This window comes from Capricornis sumatraensis, chromosome 14 (assembly GCF_032405125.1).
Source record: "Capricornis sumatraensis isolate serow.1 chromosome 14, serow.2, whole genome shotgun sequence".
Lineage (NCBI taxonomy): Eukaryota > Metazoa > Chordata > Mammalia > Artiodactyla > Bovidae > Capricornis > Capricornis sumatraensis.
The window spans coordinates 11,857,849-11,882,170 of NC_091082.1; the positions used below are offsets into that span (position 1 = coordinate 11,857,849).

Below are 24,322 nucleotides of genomic sequence, written 5' to 3' on the forward strand. Positions count from 1 at the left end.
GTGTCTGACTGTTTGTGACCCCATGGACTGCAGCAGTCCAGGCTTCCCTGTCCATCACCAACTCCTGGAACTTGCTCAAACTCCTGTCCACTGAGTCGGTGATGCCATCCAACCATCTCATCCTCTGTCACCCTAAGCATCTGTTTTATCCGTGTTTTCAGAAGTTGAACTGAAGCTCAGAGAAGACAACTACCTCCCCCAAGCTCACAAAGCCAATGAACAGAGGCGCTCAGGTGCCTGCTCAGCCCTGCCCGCCCCCAGGGCCGTGATCACTACACTCCTCACCAGGTCCTAATCTTTTCAGACCTTTCTAAGCTCAATGGTGAAAATGTAATCTTGTTCTGAGTGATTTTCTTTTCATTACTGGTGATGTTGGCTAGTTCTTTGGGTTTGCCAAAGCAGATACATTCCCTTTCCTGTTTACCACCTGCTGTGGCCTTTCCCATAGTTGACTACCCAATTTGAAGAATGAATAAAATGTGGTCCATGGCTTATCACCATAGTTAAAAGGGACAGCTCCGGGCACAGTTTCCTTCTGAGAGGTCTGCACAAACGTGAAAGTACTTTTAATGATGGCCGACCTGACTCGGGGAACTTCCTACTATCAAGCTCTTTGACATAAATGCCTGGCTCACTCCCTCATCCCTTCCACCTGTCTGGAGCCTGGCCTCAGACCCTTCAGCTCAGCACAGGGCAAGGGAAGACTACCCGGCTGTGGGGCTGGGTCTCTACCTTGAGAGTAGCCTCTGCTCCCTCCTGAAGCAGAGGGCTCGGAGCGGTACTCAGGCACGTGCTCACCACTCTGCTTCTAAAGCACTTAACCAAAGAGTGACTTGTTTTCCATAGTTAGGTAGACAAATATCACGATAATGAAGATGCCAAGCACAGCGAGCATCAAGCTCATTGGAAACGCTTCCAGGCTCCTGTCTCCAGCTCCCCTGTTCACTCTGCAGCAGGCTTTCTCTTTGAGGCTCCTCAGTGCTTTGCATCTGATGTCTGACACTCTTGCAGCACATCTGTGAAAACAGTAGTGGCCTTTAGGGTTGTGTACAACTGCTACTCAAGGACCCCTTAAAATGTGCGGGGCTTCAGGCCCAAGGGAGCGGCCATGGTGAGACTTCAGGAAGCAACCCTCTGCTCATTTAAAACCTAAGCTAATTTCAAAGAGTAATAGTAACAGGATATCACCAAGGTGTGAGATCTCTGAAATCCCACGGAACATGTGTTTATCACCCTGTGTGTGGCATCTTCCAATGGTGGTGCGAGGCCAGGCTCAGGGCCTTACAGTGCCCCGGTGCCCACTGGGGATGGGCACTCGCTGAGGGGGCGTCTGCACATTGGCCCTCTCCCTTTCCTCCACAGGTATAAGCACTGATTTTTCAGGGAGGAGATGGGAACTACTTTTGAAATCTGCTTATGTTACATTGCCAAAGGAAAGAGGGGAATTTCTGATTTGCTAGTCAAATCCTGGCAATCGGCCAAAATTTATTCAGAAGTTAGGAACTATACCAGAAGGCTTTACTGTTTTGATCCATAAAACATCCTGTTTTGAGCTCTTATTTCAACTCCTTGCTCTTTTTTTTTTTTTCTTTTCCCTTCCCCACCAATAGGAATAAAGGTTTCTGAATGACTACCAATGTTTCTAAATGACTTGGGTTCTGGTTCTATGATTTATGCTATCCTCCTCAGCTTCTCCGGCCCATTTCCTTCTCTCTAAATACGAGTAGTGAAGTGCAGAGTCTGTAAGGCTCCTTAGACTTCGAAATTGTGAGAGATCACCAATCTTTCTCCTTTCTCAACACATTCCTTTCAGACTCAAACCCTTCACAGAAATCTGAATAATGAGTTTTTTTCCAGGAGTTGCATAAGACTCATATCTTATGTACATACATATCTTCTCATATGTTAAGAAAAGCATTACCTTCTTCCCTTAGTATGGTTAGAATCTGAGCAGAAGATTTCTACGGCTTTTGGTTTACTGGTGGAAGTCTTGCATCTCTAATGAACAGAAAAAAAATATCAAAAATTTATAGTTTCCAATATTTTATACAAAGAATTTTTTTTCCAGGAAAAGTCATGTAATCTGAGAACTGATAACTTTTTGGTGTATCAGGTAGTTTGTGTGTGTGTGTGTGTGTGTGTGTGTGTGTGTGTGTGTGCTCAGCCACTCAGTCGTGTCTGACTCTTTGTGACACCATGGACTGTAGCCCGCGCCAGGCTCCTCTGTCCATGAAATTTTCCAGGCAAGAACACTGGAGCAGGTTGCCATTTCCTGCCCCAAGGGATCTTCCTGACCCAGGGATTGAGTCCACGCTTCTTGCATCTCCTGCATTGTCAGGTGGATTCTTTACCCCTGTGCCACCTGGGAAGCCCATTGGGTAGTTTGGTACCTCATAACACAAACTTTAAGTTAACCTTCCTTTACTCAACAGTTAGTAAAAACATCCAAGCTCTGTAGTGTAATATGTTTCTGCAGTGACTCAGCACGAACAGCAGACGTGCTGGTGACGAGGGTCCGGTGATGCCAGAAGCACGCTGTTCCTAAATGCCAGCTCTTTCTTTTCTCTCTTATTTGTATTTCTATATTGCTTGAAACTTTTTTTAACGAGCCTGCATCATTTTTATACAAAGAATAAAGTTATTTTAAAAGACCAGTTGGCAATGAACATGGATTAGAAAATAATTTAGGAAAATGAAAATGTTCTGTAAGAGGGGTAGAAGGAGAGATAATCATAGCATTTTTGTTTTTTCCTTTTCCCCCAAATTTCTTTCATACTGGTATATTTCTGATAAGGTCAAAAGGCCCTTTAGGCCTTTGTCCCCTCTCTGTGAAATAGAGTTGTAAAGATTAAATGATTTAAACTGTATGAAGTGATGAAAAGCTCTGGCACATGGTAAGCATTCAACAAACATTAGTCATAATGATTGCGAGAATGATAGCTTGTTAATTTCATGCTGTCGTTTCTCCTCATATGTCTGGTTTTCCTTGACTGTCCATTCACACTTAGGATTCAGGCCTCATCATCCTCAAATGTCTGCAGTGTCCAGGGGGTGAGCCCCAGGAAGGCGAAGATGTGGTGTCAGGTGGTGTCGCTGACCACTGTTTATCAAGTTCTATTTCTCATGAATGCACTGAGCCTCCTCGACCACCCTGCCCTCCTTTGTAGACACCCATTGCTCCATGTTAGAGAGTGTATGTTTGAGGCACAGAAAGGCTAAGCTGTCTAAGGTCACTCAGTATTATCAATGGAACTCTACACCAGACTCCTCTTTTCCTACAAGAAGTCTTCTCCATTGCTCTTATCCACTCAGATCACTCATCTGGTCTATATTTCTTGGACCCTCAAATACGTATTCTATACCTGACTTTATTGACCTGAAGTTTTATTTATTTGTTCAACAAACTTTCTACTGTTCTGCTGAGTACCAGTCCCTATGCTGGCAGTGAGGATTTTCAAAGGGACCACCACACCATCCTTGTCCTAAACAGCTGATCACGGAGTGTGGGGATTTTGTGTGTATTCTGCACTGACGTCCTTCTCCCTAGTCAGACCATCTGTTGGATCTCACAGAGCTGTCTTCTTTTTCTCTCCCCGCCCCCCGCCCAGTTTTATTGAAATAATTGACACACATCGCTGTATAGATTTAAAGTGTACAGCAGGATGGCTTGATTTTCTATTTCTCTTTAATCAAGCCATATTATCTTCCACCGGGGGTGGATATTTGTCCCCCTCCCAGGAGCCCAGCACCCCTGAATACAACAGAAGCCTCCGATAGCTGCCGTGCCGCTAGAGGCCTCAGGAGGCTGTTGGCTGAGGGTCAGGGGGTCAGGCGCCAAGAGCAAGACGGGACTTGCCTCAGACAGGGGAGGACTCACCCGCACCTGCACAGAGCAAACAGAACAAGACCCAGAAGGGAAGTCCAAAGGAGGCGTTCTGAGAGCGGGAGCGAGATGGACTGACTCGAGGGTGATGGGGGGCGGGCAGGAGAGGGAGGCACTGGGCACTCGTGTGAGTCAGAATGAGCAGGAGGCAGGAGAGCCCTGGTCTCAGCAAGTGTGTCGTCAGGACACCCAACAGAACACACAGCTTAGTGACTGGACAACCACCTTCAGGCGGTGCTGTGTCAGCAGGCGTGATGGCCTCAGCCCAGTGTGGGGCGGGGAGGGCCTGGCCTGCTCTACGACCGTCTACTGGGGGTCACCCACTCCTGGCAGAGACCACCAACAGTGAGGCAGTTGTGGCCTCCACCATTCCGCTCTACCCACTCTAACCCCACCTTCTTAAACAAGATGTTCTCAGCAGTGGTTTAGTGGTATCCGGACAGGGTCTCTGCAGATGGTAGGAGCTGTGCTTGGCACAAGAGTTCCACACCTGAGGGAGCACTGTTCCCAGCGAGGACATCACTACAGAAAGGGTTATGTACCTGCACTATATCAATTTCCTGGAGGAAGAAAGCAAGGCTCTGGAGGTAGAAGGACTTTGAAAACTCCCACATGTGTGGGCTGCGGGGGCCTGCTCACCAAGACACACGCAAACTATTTCCAAGGGGGTTGGAAAAATCTTTTATAAGCACATTCTTTTCTTTAAACCTTTTTTAATTACAGAAGTTTCAAACATATACAAAAGTAGACAATCGTATAATGAATCTCTGTGTACCCATCACATGCAATTTCTTTTTAATTCTCTTACATTTAAAAATAGATATGTTAAGTAAAGCATTGGGGTAGAAATCTGTTGCAAAATCAAATTATAGGATTTCACAGTTCTCAGGCAATCACATATTCCCCTCCCATCTTTCCTCTTGTCATAGGAGGTGTAGGTCTTTGATTTCCTTTTCTTCTATAATTTATTGCCCTTACTTGTATTCCTAGAGTTCTCCTACAGTATTTTTGATTTTCAAAAAAAGAGTAATTATGCTTATCAACATGACTCTGCAGCCATCAGTAATAATAATAAAGACTGTATAACAGGGAAAGAGTTATCAGCTAATGTTAAACACAGTAAAGTACAAAATGCTATGTGCTCATTGACGACAGCTGTGTAAATACATACTGCATGTGCAGATAAACAGAAACTGGAGGGAAATTGAAAACATTAAATCAGTTTTTGCATGTTTGTAGTTGATTTATTTTTTATCTTTGAACAATTCCTTTAATGTTGCTGTAATATGATTTTCACTGTAAACACCATTTACAATGGAACTAAAAAATATTGGTGCTCATTAAAGCCATGGCTTAGTGAGGGTAAATGGCACCCATGGGGAAATGGAATATCTCTGCTCCTTTCTCCCTATGCCCGGAGCTAGATTCTGCAAAGGCAGCTGCTTTTGCAGAGCATTTGCCGCTGATATTGAGGGAATGCGTGACCTCCTTTGCTGCCCCACCCTCTTCTGTACACCCCTAGCACCGAAATCAGAAAAATACCTTCATCCTCATGTTACTGATCAACTATAGATATAATGTCGTAGTTCTGAGATATACCAGTGCAATAAACCATGAGTATCTCACTATAATACCAGCTAACACTTACATAGCATTTCCCGTGTGCTAGTTCCCATTCTAAGCATTTCACAGAAATAAACTCATTTAATCCTACCACCCTATGAGGAAGATGCTTTTATAATGCCCATTTTGCAGATGAGAAAACTCAAGTACGTATGGTTTAAGTAGTATGCCCATGGTCACACAGCTGGCGAGATGGTAGCCAACCCAGGTGAAGTAGCCTCAGGGTCCCTCCTCCTCACACCATGCTGTGCTGCACACTGAAGGTGCTGCTCTGGAAGGGAATTAGAAATACTGTGCTTGAATGTTTAATATCTTGGGCATTGAACGTGCCTCGGTTCGTTTAAGTTTTTTAACAACTCTAAGAGCTAATCGTCACCATTTTATAGGTGAAGAAATAGAGACTTATAGGCTAAATTATTTACCCCAAATTACGCAGTTAGCGAAAGGAATAGCTGTAATTTAAATTCAGATATTCAGGCTTCGATGCCTCTGTTTTCTGGTTTTTAGTCTTGGAATCATTCTGTTGGGGAAATTCATTATTACAGATATATCAGAACGTATTTCTGAAAACTGATATCACTAATTGATAAATTGTCAACTAATTTCCTGAGGCAGTAACACTTGTAACCATCAGATCTCTTCTTAAATATTTCAGATAAATTGGCTTTTTAATAAGCTTTTTCCAGGTAGACTGTTTTGTGCTAATTCTGGCCTACTTATCTATCAGTTCAGTTTAGTTGCTCAGTTGTGTCTGACTTTCTGCAATCCCATGGACTGCAGCACGCCAGGCCTCCCTGTCCACCACCAACTTTCTCAAACTCATGTCCATCGAGTTGGTGATGCCATTGAGTCGGTGATGCTACTTATATGTATGTGTGTGTACGTGTGTATATATATATATATATATATATATATATATATAGATATCATATTGAATGTGAAAGTGGATTGTGTATGAGATATTATGTCATACTCTGTTATGGCTAACTATAAAACACTGGGCTATTATCCAGAGCCAGAAAGAACAGTAATCATCTTGTATCCTCATTAAATCATTACTCATCCAAAAATGTATTCGCTTTTGAAAATAATCTACCTTGACTAAAGTCATTCATACTTGCCCATAAAGAAATGCAAGTTTGTTTGCATTTCCACAAGAAGTGTATTTTACAATGCAGACCCAAACCTAGCCAGAAATGTCATAGGCTGACACCCACAGTTTTAGGCAATCAAAGGGGTGCCGCACGCTGGATTTCCCACCCTTTTTTCCTCTTATCCTCCCATGACTTCTAACCGTTGGACTCTGGGGAGTCTAGAGGCAGCTCCTGGGGGTGGGGACGAAATTCTCTCCTAGTCACTAATGCAATTAGTGATTCACTAACTCACTAAAGCAATTTTTTGGAAAAGGCCTATATGTAGAACCAAACTTTTTACCAATGACTTGGCAAACTGGCAGTTTGCGACCCTGCTTAGAGGCAGAAGAAAACCTTTTGATTTAGAACTCTTTAAAATTGAGTTCGCCCAAATCCCTTTATTGACTAAAATGATTAAGTTAATAAAAGATTTTACAATAATCTCAGACTCGTACTTTATTGTTTTTACCTCAACTTTGATTTAATAAAGCTCTCTTCTAAAACATTGTGTTCTTTTAACCTGAGTAATGATTTTGAATTAATTTAATAACCTGCATCACATTAACAAAAGAAAGGTTAAAAACCTTGTGATCATTCGCATTCTCGATTTTTAAAACAATTCTCAGCAAACCAGGAGTAGAATGGGAATTTCCTTAACTTGTTAAAAGGTTTCTTCCAACACCAACACCAAAATCATACTCAAAAGGAAAACGTCATAAACATTTTTTGATCAGAATCAAGTAAGAATTCTTACTATTATCCCTCTGACTTAATATTGTAATAAAGAGGTCTTAGGCAGCACCGTAAAACAAAAAGAAATTAAAAGTAATCAAAACGAATTAAAGAGATTTACAGAAAAATGATTATGATTGCAAAGAGTTCGTTGTTAGAAAATCAATATACCAAAGTCAACTGCATTTCTATCTACAAGCGACTAACCATTTAAAACACAATTTTAAAAAGATACTATTCCCAATATTAACTGCAAAGAGTTGGGCATGACTGAATGACTAAGCACAGCGCAGCACCTAACACAGCCACCTAATAAAGCTAACAAAAGATGAGCCTGAACTTCCCTGAGAAAATAATACAATCTTACTGAAGGACATCAAAGAAAATTTCAATAAATGCAAAGAACACGAACAGGAAGTGAAGATCCAGCTTTGTCTAAATTAATTTATTAAGTCAATCCAATTTCAATCAAAATTCCAGTCTACGTTTTTCATGGAACTTGATAAACTTATTCTAAAATTTATATGGAAGGACAAAGGAGCAAGTAAAGACACCATTTAACAACAAAGTGGGGAAGATACGCTAAGGGGGTTAAGACATTCTGCTCTCAGCACAGGCCAGCAAACTGATCAGAATAAAGACTCCGTTATATTAATCATAGATGTTTATTTCCTGTATTTCATGGTGCTTTGACATCTTGGGGCCTTGCTAATCCAGGAGAGACTGTAAAGCATGGCGTTTCATATGCAAACCAACCAGTCCAAACCCACCAATCCCTAACCACCTCTCACACACCAAGCTAATTTTTCTCCTGCTGTGAATCAGCCCCATCCCAATATTGGACAACTGGGGATCACCCTATACTATAGCCCAGAGCCCACTGAAGTTATTCAAACTAGCTAATCCTAAAATGCTTACCTTGCCTGACCCACTCCTTCCTGCAAACATCACACTCAAGGCATGAGACCATGCTTGCTCACTCCCGCCTCCTGCCTGACTGATGCTTCCCCACGTGGCCGAGCACGGCATGATGTGCCCATTCCTCTTGGGGACTGTAGGCAATAAACTCTTCTTTCAAAGGCAGTTGTCTCCACGTCTGTCACCTTAGCATACTCGATTAAGACAAATCCTGTGTACATTTTAAGACACCCACGTATGTTTAGAAATTGATGCATGATGAGAGTTAGCATTGCGGAGAAGAAGAGAAAGGACAGGCTGCTCCAAATGGCACTGAGGATGAGGCGGCATAGAGGCGCTCCTCCCACCTCTTGGTTAAGCGTAGCCCAAACCCTGGATGTCACATTTGTGTTCAGTCGCTCAGTCGTGTCCGACTCTGCGACCCCATGGACTGTAGCTCGCCAGGCTCCTCTGTCCATGGGATTCTCCAGGCAAGAACACTGGAGTGGGTTGCCATTTCCTTCTCCAGGACGTTATAAATAAAGCAAGCATAAAAAGACTCTGAGAGGTGCAGAAAAGCAGATGGGCTAGGGACCTTGGAACCCGAGGAATGACATGTGGTGAGTGCTCTGAGTTTTCTTCTCAGTTTGTAAATTCTGGACTGGGTGCTAGAGAAGCCATAACCTGCAATCAGACCCCAAATAGCTCGCTCAAAAGCCAAAGGACAAAGAAAAGGAAAAGGAGCAGTCTAGTAAGACAGAAGACTTTTGACAGTAACAGCCCTGCTCCACCAAGCGGCATACTCCACTCTCCACACAAAGGCGCATGGAAGCTTGGACTTCCGCTTCCATGTGTCAGAAGCCCCCGGGCCAGCTGGGTATGTCAGTGTAGGCCACGAGGGGCCTCACTCCCCGCAGCCCAGCAACAGTGAAGTGTATACACCCACCAGGGCAGCAGCGGAGGCCCAGCGGGACCCTGGGCTTCTACCCGCACCAGACGGCAAAGGGTTGGCCCTCCTCTTTCCCACCAGTGCACGAGCAAGCCCACTAAAATAGAAGACTTAAATAGCACCTGGAGCCTCATAACTCAGGTAAAAAAAAACTAACAGAGGCCAGCACCAAGTTGACACAAATACTAAAATCATCTGACCAGGATTTTGGAGTAACTTTCACAAAGCGCTTCAAGGAACAATGATACATGTTCAAAACAAATGAAAAACTTTTAATTCTCTACAGAAATGGTACAGCATATACAGAAAAATCAAGTGTAAATTTTAGAATTGAGAAAATGCAACAACCAAAATAAAAAATTTATTTAGATGGGCTTGACAGCAGAATGAAGAAAACAGAGGGAAGAATTGATGTCCTTGGAGATAGAAGTATTTATCATCTAAAACCAACAATACAGAGAAAACAGAATTTTAAAAATGTCTCAGAGTCTTAATGGATTATAATGTCTAACATGTATGTAATTAGAGTCCCTAAAGCAGAGGTCCGTCTAGTCAAGGCTATGGTTTTTCCTGTGGTCATGTATGGATGTGAGAGTTGGACTGTGAAGAAAGCTGAGCGCCGAAGAATGGATGCTTCTGAACTGTGGTGTGGGAGAAGACTCTTGAGAGTCCCTTGGACTGCAAGGAGATCCAACCAGTCCATTCTGAAGGAGATCAGCCCTGGGATTTCTTTGGAAGGAACGATGCTAAAGCTGAAACTCCAGTCCTTTGGCCACCTCATGCGATGAGTTGACTCATTGGAAAAGACTCTGATACTGGGAGGGATTGGGGGCAGGAGGAGAAGGGGACGACAGAGGATGAGATGGCTGGATGGCATCACGGACTCGATGGAGGTGAGTCTGAGTGAACTCCGGGAGTTGGTGATGGACAGGGAGGCCTGGCGTGCTGCGATTCATGGGGTCGCAAAGAGTCGGACACGACTGAGCGACTGAACTGAACTGAAAGCAGAGGAAGATGAAGTCAGGCTAAAAAAGGTATTTGGAGCAATAATGACTGACAGCGTCCCAAATTTGACAAAAGGCACTAACCTTACCGGACTAGAAAAGTCAGTTTTCATTCCAATTGCAAAGAAGGGCAGTGCAAAAGAATGTTCAAACTACTGGACAATTGCATTCATTTCACACTCTAGTAAGGTTATGCTCAAAATATTTCAAGCTAAGCTTCAGCAGTATGTGAACCAAGAACTTTCAGATGTACAAGCTGGGCTTAGAAAAGACAAAGGAACCAGAGATCAAATTGCCAGCTTTCACTGGATCATATAGAAAGCAAGGGAATTCTAGAAAAACACCTATTTCTGCTTCATTGACTAAGCAAAAGCCTTTGACTGTATGGATCACAACAAACTGTGGAAAATTCTTAAAGAGATGGGAATATCAGATCACCTTTCTTGTTTCCTGAGAAACCTGTACGAGGGTCAAGAAGCAATGGTTAAAACCGGACATGAAACAACTGACTAGTTCAAAATTGGGAAAGGAGTATGACAAGGCTGTATATTGTCAACCTGTTTATTTAAGTTGTATGCAAAGTACATCACGCTAAACTCCAGACTGGATGAATCATACGCTGGGATCAAGACTGGTGGGAGAAACATCAACAACCTCAGATATGCAGATGATACCACTCTAATGGCAGAAAGTGAAGAGAAACTAAAGAGCCTTTGATGAGGGTGAAAGAAGAAGGTGAAAAAGCTGGATAAAACTCAATATTCAAAAAACAGATCATGCCATCTGGTCCCATCACTTCATGGCAAATAGAAGGGGAAAAAGTGGAAACAGTGACAGATTTTACATTCTCGAGCTCCAAAACCACCATGGACATTGACTGCAGCCATGAAATTAAGACTGTTGCTCCCTGGAAGGAAATCTATGACAAATGTAGACAGGTCATTAAAAAGCAAAGACATCATTTTGCTGACAAAGGTCCGTACAGTCGAAGCTGTGGTTTTTCCAGTTGTCGTGAGTGGATGCAAGAGTTGGACCATAAAGAAGGCTGAGCACCAAAGAACTGATGCTTTTGAACTGTGGTGTTGGAGAAGACTCTTGAGACTCCCTTGGACAGTAAGGAAATCAAACCAGTCCATCCTAAAGGAAATCAACCCTGAATATTCACTGGAAGGACTGATGCTGAAGCTGAAGCTCCAATACTTTGGCCACCTGATGTGAAGAGCTGACTCATTAGAAAAGACCCTGATGCTGGGAAGGATTGAAGGCAGAAGGAGAAGAGGGTGGCAGAGGAAGAGATGGTTAGAAAGCATTACCGACTCAATGGACATGAATTTGAGTAAACTCTGGGAGATGGTGAAGGACGGGGAAGCCTGGCAGTGCTGCAGTCCGTAGGGTTGCAGAGTTGAAACACTACTTAGCGACTGAACAACAGCAACTAATCTACAGATTTAAGAAGCTGAATGAATTCCAAACAGAAGTGAAAGGTCAGGGCGCGGTCAGGATGAAAGGTCAGGGCAAGGTCAGGCATGCCTGGGCATGCCCGGGCATGTCGGGACATGCCCCAGCAGAGGGCGCTGCAGACACACCCCGGAGACGGGCCGGCAACCAAGCCGACCAATCAGGAGCCGACATGAAGCCCTCGCCGTCCAATCAGGAGCTGACATGGAGCCCTTGGACACCAATCACCGCTGAGCCCACGTTTTCTTCTTTATATGGGAGGCCCGGCCCGGGCTATAAAACCCCTTCCCCACACCTCACACCTCACAGACTCCTTCCCCCCCCCCCCCCCCCCCCCGCAGACTCCGCAGATTCCCCCACTGACTCCCTTTGCTTCGCAGACCCCCCTCGCGCTTCCCTGCTTACCCGCCCCTGGGAGTTCTGCCCGAGAGCAACCGCCCAATAAAAGGCCCTGAACAACGGTCCATAGGGGTGGTTCCTTCTTCCCGCGGCATTTCTTACAAGAAGAAACCTAAAGAAAGCTATGCCAAGATATGTCATAATCAACTTTCTGAAAACTTTTGTGATGTTGAAGGGTATCATAAAGAAAGTGAAAAGGCAACCTACAGAATGGGGAAAAAATATTGGCAAATCATATATCTGATAACAGTCTAGTATTCAGAATACATAAAGTCTTATAATTTAAAAAAAAAAAAACCAACAAACTACCTGGTTAAAATGGCTTGAACAGACATTTCTCCGAAGAAGATACACAAAAGAGAAATAGACACTTGAAAAGATGGTTTAGCATCACTAATCATTAAGGAAAAATGCAAATCAAAACCGCAATGAGATACTACACCCACCAGATGGCTATTCAAAAACTTGGGGTGGAATAAGGAGAGTTGACAAGGATATGAGAAATTACAACTCTCATACATAGGTAGTGGGGAAATGCTGCAGCCATTACCACAGGTCCCAGCAATTTCACTCCGAGGTATGTACCCAAAAGAACTGAAAACAGGCACTCAACTATTTGTATGTGAATATTCCAAGTAGCAATATCCAAATGTCCTTCAATGAATGAATGAGTGAATAAAAAAATTGTGATATATCCATCCAGTGGGCTTCCCTGGTAGCTCAGTTGGTAAAGAATCCACCTGCAAAGCGGGAGACCTGGGTTCGATCCCTGGGAAGGGAAGATCCCCTGGAGAAGGGAACAGCAGCTACCCACTCCAGTATTCTGGCCTGGAGAATTCCATGGACTGTATAGTCCATGCAGTTGCAAAGAGTTGGACACGACTGAGCGACTTTCACTTCACTCACATACAGTGGACCATTATTCAGTCATGGAAGATACAGATACATGCTACAGGGTGGATGAGCCTTGGAAACCTTACGCCAAGTGAAAGAAGCCAGTCACAAAGCATCACATAATAAATGGCCCCATTCATACGAAAGATCCGGAAGTAAATTCATTGAAACAGAAAGCATATAAAGCGTTGTTAGGAGTGGGGTGGGGAATAACTGGGCACTGGGTACTGAGTTTTATTTTGGGGTGATGAAAATGTTTTGAAATTAAATAGAGGTAGTGGTTTCACAGCATTATGAACGTTCTAAATGCCACTGTTCATTTTAAAATAGTAAATTTTGCATTATGTGAATGTAACCTCAATTTTTGAAAATGTCTGACTCCTGTCATTGTACTGTGAATGTCTCTATGCAGTGGTCCCCAGCCTTTTTGGCACCAGGGACCACTTTTGTAGGAGACTGGGGAGGGAGGAAAGTGGTTTTAGGATGAGTCAAGAGCATTATATTGATTGTGCACTTTATTTCTATTATCATCACTTTGTGATATATAATGGAATAATTAGACAGCTCGCCATAATGCAGAATCAGTAGGAGCCCTGAGCTTGTTTTCCTGCAACTAGACGGTCCCATCAAGGGGTGATGGGAGAGCAGTGGGAAGAGGCTGTAAATGCAGCTGCCCACCACTCAGCTTTTATTGTGCAGCCTGGTTGCTGACAGGTGGCTGGGGACTCCTGCCTTTATGTCTTTAGTCTAAGAAAATACATAATAAAGTTTTGGGGAGGGAGTAATGTCATAATGTCTACAGTTTAGTTTGAGAAACAGTAATATACGAACAAAGCTAGTGGAGGTGATGGAATTCCAGTTGAACTGTTTCAAATCCTAAAAGATGATGCTGTGAAAGTGCTGGACTCAATATGTCAGCAAATTTGGAAAACTCAGCAGTGGCCACAGGACTGGAAAAGGTCAGTTTTCATTCCAATCCCAAAGAAAGGCAATGCCAAAGAATCCTCAAACTACCGCACAATTGTACTCATCTCACATGCTAGTAAAGTAATGCTCAAAATTCTCCAAGCCAGGCTTCAGCAGCACAGGAATTGTGAACTTCCAGATGTTCAAGCTGATTTTAGAAAAGGCAGAGGAACGAGAAATCAAATTGCCAACATCCGCTGGATCATCGAAAAAGCAAGAGAGTTTCAGAAAAGCATCTATTTCTGCTTTATTGACTATGCCAAAGGCTTTGACTGTGTGGATCACAATAAACTGTGGAAAATTCTGAAGGAGATGGATATACCAGACCACCTGACCCGCCTCTTGAGAAACCTGTATGCAGGTCAGGAAGCAACAGTTAGAACTGGACATGGAACAACAGACTGGTTCCAAATAGGAAAAGGAGTACATCAAGGCTATATATTGTCACCCTGCTTATTTAACTTCTATGCAGAGTACATCATGAGAAACACTGGGCTGGAAGAAGCACAAGCTGGAATCAAGATTGCCGGGAGAAATATCAAGAACCTCAGATATGCAGATGACACCAGCTTGATGGCAGAAAGTGAAGAAGAACTAAAGAGCCTCTTGATGAGAGTGAAAGAGGAGAGTGAAAAAGTTGGCTTAAACCTCAACATTCAGAAAATGAAGATCATGGCATCTGGTCCCATCACTTCATGGGAAATAGATGGAGAAACAGTGGAAACAGTGGCTGACTTTATTTGAGCGGGGGGCTCCAAAATCACTGCAGATGGTGATTGCAGCCATGAAATTAAAAGACGCTTACTCCTTGGAAGGAAAGTTATGACCAACCTAGATAGCATATTAAAAAGCAGAGACATTACTTTGCCAAAAAAGATCCGTCTAGTCAAGGCTATAGCTTTTCCAGTAGTCATGTATGGATGTGAGAGTTGGACTATAAAGAAAGCTGAGTGCAGAAGAATTGATGCTTTTGAACTGTGGTGTTGGAGAAGACTCTTGAGAGTCCCTTGGACTGCAAGGAGATCCTACCAGTCCATCCTAAAGGAAATCAGCCCTGGGTGTTCATTGGAAGGACTGATGCTAAAGCTGAAACTCCAATATTTTGGCCACCTGATGTGAAGAGCTGACTCATCTGAAAAGACCCTGATGCTGGGAAAGATTGAAGGCAGGAGAAGGGGATGACAGAGGATGAGATGGTTGGATGGCAACACCGACTCAATGGACATGGGTTTGGGTGAACTCTGGGAGTTGGTGATGGACAGGGAGGCCTGGTGTGCTGTGGTTCATGGGGTTGCAAAGAGTCGGACACCAATGAGTGACTGAACTGAAGTGAACTGAATAGATAAAGTTATAAAACAAATGTGGTAAAACATTGAGACTTGGTATTTCTAGGTGAAGGAACTCACCAACAAATTGGAACTCCAACAAACAGGAACTCTTTGTTGGAAACTTTCTGTTAAGTTTGAAATCATTTCTTAAAAAGACACCAAGAAAAGAGTAAGAAGACAAACCTACTGATGGGGAATGTCCCTCTCCAATGGGAGAGGCCATGCATGTCAACGGGCAGGAGTTACATGGGGAATCTCTATCTTCCTCTCAACTTTGCTGTGAACCTAAGACTACTGCAAAAATACTTGTCTCACAAAAAGAGAGAAAAATCTCAAAGTACTTTAGAAGATACATTCTGCACTTAATGACTGACAAAGGGTTAGTATCTAAAATATATAAAGATTTCTTACAAATCAGCAAGAAGAAGGTAAACAAGCTAATAGAAAAAAATGGGCAAGAGCCATGAACAGGCATCTCACAGATGAGAAAACACAAGCGACCAGTACACATGTGTAAAGATGCTCAACTTGCAGTGAGGAAAACACAAATTACAGTCATAATGAAATACCATCTTCTGCCCACTACATTGACAAAAATTAAATCTGTCCATACTACACTTGGGAGAAGATTTAGAACAATGGAGCTCTTGATACACCGCTGGTAGGAGCATAAAATGTTGCAGCTACTTTATAGAACAACTTAGCATATTCTCTTAAGTTGAAGAGAGATATATCCTTCGATTCCACTAATCGAGAAGTGGAGCAGGTCCACTTCTCGGTATACTCATTCAATCAGAAAAAATTTCTTGTGCGTGTACACAATGGGTCACGTGCCCATGTGTTTGTGGCAGCACTGATTGTATTAGAAAAACTTAGACATGATCTGAAAAGTCCAATAAATACGGAATGGATAGACATGTTTTCATAATATCGATATCGGAGGAAAAATGACCTAGAGCAGCAGGTATGGAGTGACACTCACAACATAATACGGAATGATAAAGGAAAGTTGCAGAAGAATACTTGGGCTTCCCCGGTGGTTCAATGGTAAAGAATCCACCTGCAAAGAAGGAGACACGCTTTCAACCCCTGTGTCAGGAAGATCCTCTGGAGAAGGAAATGGCAACCCACTCAAGTATTCTTGCCTAGGAGATCTCAGGGACAGGAGCCTGGTGGGCTACAGCCCATGGGGTCACAAAGAGCTGCACACGACTCAGGGACTAAATCACCACCACCACAGAAGAATACTTACATTGTGATATAACCTAAATAAAACCCAAAATCATGAGAAACTAAAGTTTGTGGATACTGTAAAGAAAAGGAAAAGAATGAAAGGTAGAAAATTCAGGTTAGTGGCTACCTTGGGAAAAGGCAGGAAGGGGATACAGTCAGGGAGGGATACACTGGGGTCTTCAACTGAATTAGAAGTGATTTTTTTTTTTTTAATCTCTGGAGTGGGTCTCTAACTACTCATGTGATTCTCTATACTTTTTTAGATGCATAAGATATGTTATAATAAAATGCCAAAAAAAGTTTTTCAGGTTTGAATTTTTTGTCCACTTGGGAAAGTTCCGGGTACCCAAATGCACATACGTCAGCCCATTTTAACTCTCCCAATTTCTGTAGCATAGTTTAATGAGTGAATGGAAGGATGGATGACAAGCGCCTCTCTTTACAAAGAAAGCCTTTGCTTCCATGGGTGAACTTCTGCGATACAAACAAAAGAGACACTGGGGGGAGCTGTTTCACTACTCAGGTACCTGGCTGATTTTCCGCCCCTTTGAAAGCTTGATATACTGGAAAGGGCAATAGAATGGAAATTGGGAGGCTGGAATTCTATTCCAACTTTTCTTCTAACTCTGTGTGGTTTGGGAAAGTCATATCCCCTCTCTGCTTGTTACTTCATCTATAAGATGAATCATATAGCCTCCTCCAAGAAGCCTTTCAGATAGGAAATTCCATAATCAATCATTATCTCTAGTAAATCATGCCTAGACTCAAGAGACTCTGGTGCTCACAAAGCCCTAACAAGTCCCAAGAAGTTAAAATAACTCAGGGGTCCTCGTGTGAGCAATTTCTATCCCCCAAATGGATACATATATCTAAACTCATAAGGCAAATTATAAATTAGTTAAAGTCGGTGTGGTTATATCCTTAGATGAAAGGGAATGGAAAGATGTACATCCTAAACAAATACATATTTTTCCTTTAGAAAAAGACCACCACTGCTCATAATTCTGTTTTATGAAAATAAACGTCTACTTTTATTATCAGCTTAGAATTCCTATAATCAGAGTTTGGTTTCACTCTCTCTTCCTGCTGCTCTTGTATTTCAAAAACTGGGTTTTACTACATAGAAAGAACCAGCATGTAACCAATAAGATAAAGGCAAAAAAAAATAGATAAAGGCACATTGATTATTAAGCATATCTACCGGGAGGTCAGTATTTTTAGAAGAACAAGGTTAAATTACATTCCTTGTAAAGATGACATTTAGCTCCCATTAGCACACGTCACAGGTAAGAACAAAGGGCTTATTAAATAGTTATAGAATATGCAATTTACTCTTCACTTTGACTCAACCGAATATACGACTATTATTGGGAATAAGGATGTTTCTCAATTAATTAAGAAACTATGGTCTCCTAAAATCTTTACATGCAGCTCAAACCGCACAGTTAACGGCAGTCTTAAGAGTAGCATATTTCCCTCAGTATACAGGCTCTTCTGTTTGCAGCGCTTGGGGGTAGGCTCTGCACGTGATGATTACAGGCCTACAAGGCATATTATCAGCAACAATAGTAACTGAGACACAGACAGCAAAAAATCCCGTGAAAGTCCCGGCACAAAGACATTGAAGCCGATCTCAGAATCAGAAATGGAAAAGACATGAAGCTTTCTCTCCTTTCCTTTTCCTTCCCCGGATTGTCAGTGTGTCCTTCTGCACTGGAAGGCGGGGAGTGGGGACACGGACTCAGAGTGCCAGCCTGCCTGAAGGTCAAGGACATGGAGCAGGGGGCTCCATGTGTGTACAGGGGGGAGTCTGGGGGTACCTGATGGGTGACAAACAGGAACCGAAGGGGAGAGAACAGCTTGGAGGCTTTGTGTGTCCTCTGTCCCAGGACAGAAAGACAGCAAGGGGAGGGCCACATGGAGGTGTTGGCATGTCCAGGGGTCAAGGAAGTAGTGATGGGAGCTGTGCAGACAAGGAGCTGGCTATTATGATTGAGAAATTGCTTATGCTGAGAGCATTAAAAAATTGAACAAAAATGTAAATACACAGAGGATAATGGAAGGCAGGTTTTTCCCTGTCAGAGAAGTGACTTACGAACACAGAAAGGGGAAAGGTTAGAAAGAACACTGCAATGCTGGATTGTAATTGAAAGCCAATAATGGACTCACACTTTTAAAATGTATATATAGAGAGATATCAAAATAGTGGGAGACGCATAAGTCTATGCTTACATAGAAACAAACATTTTCTACCTCTGTCCACAGAGAGGGCCTAGAGGCAATGATTCCCCAATAACAGCAAGCTCGCTGAAGATCTTGGTTTCTGAATATCATTCTGCAGTAAAAGGAGCCAGCATTCCTGGGGCAGAAAAAGCACAAGATGGGTCTGAAACATCCTGTTATGTTTCAGAAGTTGAGGAAATGCTCAAGGAATGATGAGCACCTGCCTTTTTCTCTTTGTCTTGTTTTGTATTGCTCTCACTGCACTGCATGTGGGATATTGGTCACCCCTTGTTGTTATTTAGACACTAAGTCATGTCTGACTCTTTGCAGCCCCACGGGCTGTAGCCCACTGGGCTCCTCTGTCCACTGGATTTCCCAAACAAGAATACTGGAGTGGGTTGCCATTTCCTTCTCCAAGGGACCTTCCCAACCCAGGGATTGAACCCACGTTTCCTGCAACGGCAGGCAGATTCTTTACCGTATGAGCCACCAGGGAAACCAAACCAACCAACCAACAAATAAATGAGGGTGAAGGGAAAGTCTTCTTTATAGCAAAATACCAACTAATAAACGTAGAAGAAATAATAGAAATAGAAACTTTCAATGGGCCATCCTGATGATGGAAGTTGAATTAGGCAGTCATTTCTGAGTACTGGGCTAATGACTGCTGGGTTTGATGAGGTATCATTTCAGAATATTTTCCCTCAAAACTCTGTTCAATTCCAAAGAGAGAAATGTGGAGGGGCCTGACAGACACCGACTTTTCCAGGTGATTAAGGCTAGCATTTACCAGCAGTGGGACAGAAGAACAAGAGCACACCATTCTGAGGAATTCCTGCCTGGATACATGGCCTGAATGAAGTCAAGAGAAGAATCACCCTGCAAAATGAAAGGCTTATCCTCCTGAAAACAGTCCAGGACACTTGACAGGGAAAGACTGAGGCAATGTTGGTTCAGACTGAAGGAAGCTGCAGAGGCTTGACAACTGCAGGCAACACGTGTTCCTGGATTGGCCTTGGGCCAGAAACCAAGAGACATAATCAGAACAGTTGGTGAGGTCTGAATGGGGTCTGAACACTGGATGGTAGCACTGAATTAATGTGCATTTCCATGTTACACAGTGGTTATGTGGGAAAGAATCCCTTAGGGGCAGGCAGAATACGTGCTGGAGAACTGAGGGGCTGTATGACTGCTGTTTGCTCTTAGTGGTTCAGAAAGACATGATGGTGGGACACACACATGCATGTGCATGTGCACATATGCTCTCACACACACGCAATAAGGACCTACTGTATAGCGTAGGGAGCTATACTCAATATTTTGTAATAACCTACAAAGAGAGGAACATATATGTATATATACAAAAACTAAATCACTAAAACCAACCAACATTGTAAATTAACTATAGTTCAATTTTTTTAACGTGGTGAAAGGTAACCATTGGATTTTCTGGGATATGGGAATTCTATTGAGCTGGTCAGAAAGTTCTTCTGGGTCTTTCTGTAAGATGTAATGGAGAAATCCAAAAGAACTTTTTTGGCTAACTCAATACTATTCTTGCAACTTTCCCCAGGTTTGAACTTATCTCAAAATAAATTATTCAAAAAATGTTTAAAGAGGCAGGGGATAGGTTTAAATCTACGATTGAGAAGAAGGAATCCTATATACTGAGAGAGCACATATAACATTTTTTTTTAAGTTTGATCTGCCTCATTCAAGACACAGCACTCACGGAGAGCAATCTTTAATTATATCTGTATGTTTAACTATATGAATACATTTGTGTGTGATGTGATAAGTCGCTTCAGTCATGCCCACTCTTTGTGACCCTATGGACTGACGAGCCTGCCAGGCTCCTCTCTCCATGGGATTCTCCAGGGAAGAATACTAGAGTGGGTTGCCTTGTTCTTCTCCACACCCAGGGGAGGGTCTGGAGACCCAGGAATCCAACCCATGACTCCTGAGTCTCCTGCACTGGCAGGTGGGTTCTTTACCACTAGCATCACCTATAGGCAACTGTAAATCACATTCTATGGCACTTGGGAGTTCAATACTGAAGATTCCGTTTCCATTATATTATTTTTCACTAAGTATGTTGCTTTGTTGGAGAAGGCAATGGCACCCCACTCCAGTACTCTTGCCTGGAAAATCCCATGGACGGAGGGGCCTGGTGGGCTGCAGTCCATGGGGTCGCTAGGAGTCGGACATGACTGAGCGACTTCACTTTCACTTTTCACTTTCATGCATTGGAGAAGGAAATGGCAACCCACTCCAGTGTTCTTGCCTGGAGAATCCCAGGGACAGGGGAGCCTGGTGGGCTGCCGTCTATGGGGTTGCACAGAGTCAGACACGACTGAAGCGACTTAGCAGCAGCAGCAGCAGCATATTGCTTTGTATCACAGATAATTAAATATCATGCTTTTTATATAATATTAATGATAAGAATTTTTTTTGTACTTATATAACCCATTATACTCTAGCACTTCTCTATTTTACCCGCTCCAACTTAATCCTTACAAAATCATATGAAGTTGAGATTATTATCATCCATATTTATGGGTGAAAAAATGAAGACACAGAGAGGGCAAGTGTCTTGTCCTAGTTAGTGGCAGAACTGGGATGTGAACCCAGGCAGTAGAGTCCATATTTTTCATATACATGTTCTTTGTTTCCGGAGCTCTACTTAAATTTCTGCAAGACAGAAACTATGGCTCCTTTTGCACCTATTTGCTTCCTAAACAGGGACTAGCACAGCAGCCTGTATCCGGGGGGCATAGCTGTGTGCGCCCTATATACATTAGGAGCTGTAAGTAGTCGCTAACTCACACTCTGAGACCCGGTGGAAGCTCTGTGGTCACGACCCCCTGGACGGTCATTACTTTGCTCTGACCCAGGCACTGTCTCTCGAGAGACTGCAGTCAGGTGTGTCTAGGAGACGGCACAGACGAGGAGGCCAGAGAGCCAGATCATTATTGTCAGCGCAGGCGAAGCTTCCCTGCAGGTCAGCAGCAGGGACTGCGTAACTGCCCCAACCCACACATGCCTGGCGTTGAACTAAACAGAGGACTCAGATACAGTTTTTCACCCTCATAAGTTGACAGCCTGGAACACTCCTGGGCAGAGGGTGGAAGTAGGGTTTGATTGAAAAGGCAGAGTCCTAGAACCAGACCCACAGAGCACATGAGGAGAAACTCCTGGTGGAATGTAGTCTAGGAGAGGCGGCAAGATGAGAAGAAGGCATTCTAGGCTGGGAGAGCAGAATGAACGGGGTTTCTGGCCGAAAAGAGCACGCTCTGTTGGGGAGAGGATAAGAAGACACCCAGATGGGACCAGGAGCACACACCTTCCAGGGCCAGCTGCCCTCTGGGTGTTGCACACGGCAGCTCCCCGCCCCCCTAGACATGTGCCTGCACAAACACGTCACCCTTTGGAACCACTCCCAAACCCAGGGTGACCATATGCCCTGTTTTGCCAGAATAGCCCTGTTTTTACTCCTGCTATTTCAGCATCCCTTCTGGCTTCATTCTCAAAAGCATCCTGTTAGGGATAATAGATTATATGGCCACCCTACTCAAACCCCACTTTATGCAACCTCAGTGCCGTAGATTGTGTTGCCTCCTTACTTCCACCTGAACACTATTTTTCCCTCTTTGGGAGACGGGGGCTTAGAGCCTGAGCTATACACATTGGCCTAACTCCTTCCTCCATCAGTGGGAGCACAAACTGTGTCTAGAGTCTATCTGATGGAAGAAACTCAATAAAAAATGTTCACCTGGCTTTGTTGGTAGTCTTAATCACCAAATCAAATGGACCATATATGTGACTTGATAAAACACACACACATATAGTATTAAAAAGTGTCCAGAAATGGACACAATCCAAATCTCAAAGTGGTTTGTATTCCCCTAGAAATCTACTATAATAAGAGGGAACTATGTGTTCACTGGTGTTTCAGAGAAATGTAAACACTACCTTTGCAGGTACTTAGAGGACTGTTAGGTACAGACCCCTGCTTTTGAGAAATTAAAGTCTCTGGTGTTCGACAAGTGTCTCAGTAAACACACTTTCTACCACATTTTACACGGAAATTTCAGTGCTTATTTCCATTTACTTTCAGACTTAAAGTTGAAAAGATGTCTTGGGGCCCTTCCGAGAATCAAAATGGCTTATATAAATCCTTCAGATCAAAACATCTTATGCCATCACAAACTTTCTATTAAATTCTATTGCTAATTCAAAATGTTGACGCGTTTTATTTCAGGTTTCCGTAAAGCCAAGCATGAAGGACATTGGTCCCACCTGATGCGTCTTAAATACTCAGGCTGCTATCGTTTCTGTAAATGTCTTTGCAGGAACTATACAAAAGGCTTTTTCTGTGGAAATGAGGTTTACTGAATGGAAAGGATTCCTTTAATGAGGCATTTAGAAGAATTTAAAAATCCATTTAGAAAATTTGTAAGATATCAGAAGTCCTTCATCAAATGTGAATTATGTTTCAGTGGGAAGCTAAAGCTACAGTGTACCACAGGAATGTTTACGTGGGGGCTCCTTTTCACTTGGTATTTAAACTCAGCAAGTAGTCTACATACTAGATCACACTGGTAAACTCACCCATTTGCCAACAAAACTGTCTGGTAGATTTGATGAGGTGAGCTTTGTGCTCCTACTATGTGCAAGAGCCTGTGGCAGCCACTGAAGGGGACACAAGGCCCCTGCCAAGGGATGCGTTGCCTTGGCCTTTGAGATGCGCCTTAAGTCATCGCAGGATTTTAACAGGAAGGAAAACAGGGAGCAGGTGGGAAAATGAAAGGAATTCCACGCAAAAAGAACAGCTGAGGCAAAGGCCTGTGGAAAGAAAGTGTGCGAGGTGCAGAAACAAGTAATTACGGTTGAGTCTGATGAAAATCCCACGGATGGAGGAGCCTGGTGGGCTGCAGTCCATGGGGTCGCTGAGTGGGAAACGACTGAGCGACTTCACTTTCCCTTTTCACTTTCATGCATTGGAGAAGGAAATGGCAACCCACTCCAGTGTTCTTGCCTGGAGAATCCCAGGGACAGGGGAGCCTGGTAGGCTGCTGTCTCTGGGGTCGCACAGTCGGATACGACTGAAGCGACTTAGCAGCAGCAGCAGCAGCAGCAGCTGATGATGAGGGAGATAAAGTTCCTGGAGACACTGGTGTCTCCTCATGGTGTAGAATACGCGTGCATCTTGCTCTAAAGCCTCCAGGCAAATTAGTAATATGATTTAATCTCTACTGGTAGATTTGAACCCGACTTGGGTAAAGTTGGAGGAAGAGGCCAGTTAGGAAGATTTTGCAATTGTTCAAATTTTTTTAAAAAAGTAGATGAATGCGAACCAACGTAGCAGCAGTGGAGAGATAAGGAGGGATAATTAAAAACAAAACAAAATTCTAATTCTAACTCAGAATTCTAATCCACGGGACTTGGCAATGATGTATGTGTAGGACGTGAGGACTGTGCACATCCCACAATAACTCAGAGGTTTCGAGCTGGGACAGTAGGAAGGGCAGTGAAGCCATCAGAATGAGCAGAGGCCACAGATGGAGTTCGGGGTGAGTGAGAATGAGCTGCTGGGATAT

General features: G+C 43.3%; 1 protein-coding gene across 1 annotated transcript in view; it reads right to left on the reverse strand.

Annotated features, from left to right (window-relative positions):
• Window positions 1–817: 817 nt before the first annotated feature.
• The window catches only part of LEMD1 (LEM domain containing 1), a 28,135-nt gene continuing 4,630 nt past the window's right edge, over window positions 818–24,322 (reverse strand). Inside the window, exons 4-5 of the mRNA XM_068986381.1 lie at window positions 1,922–1,998; window positions 818–1,016 (exon numbers count right to left, since the gene is read on the reverse strand). Of these exons, the coding sequence (XP_068842482.1) occupies window positions 818–1,016; window positions 1,922–1,998 (276 nt within the window). The remainder of the gene's footprint in view (window positions 1,017–1,921; window positions 1,999–24,322) is intronic.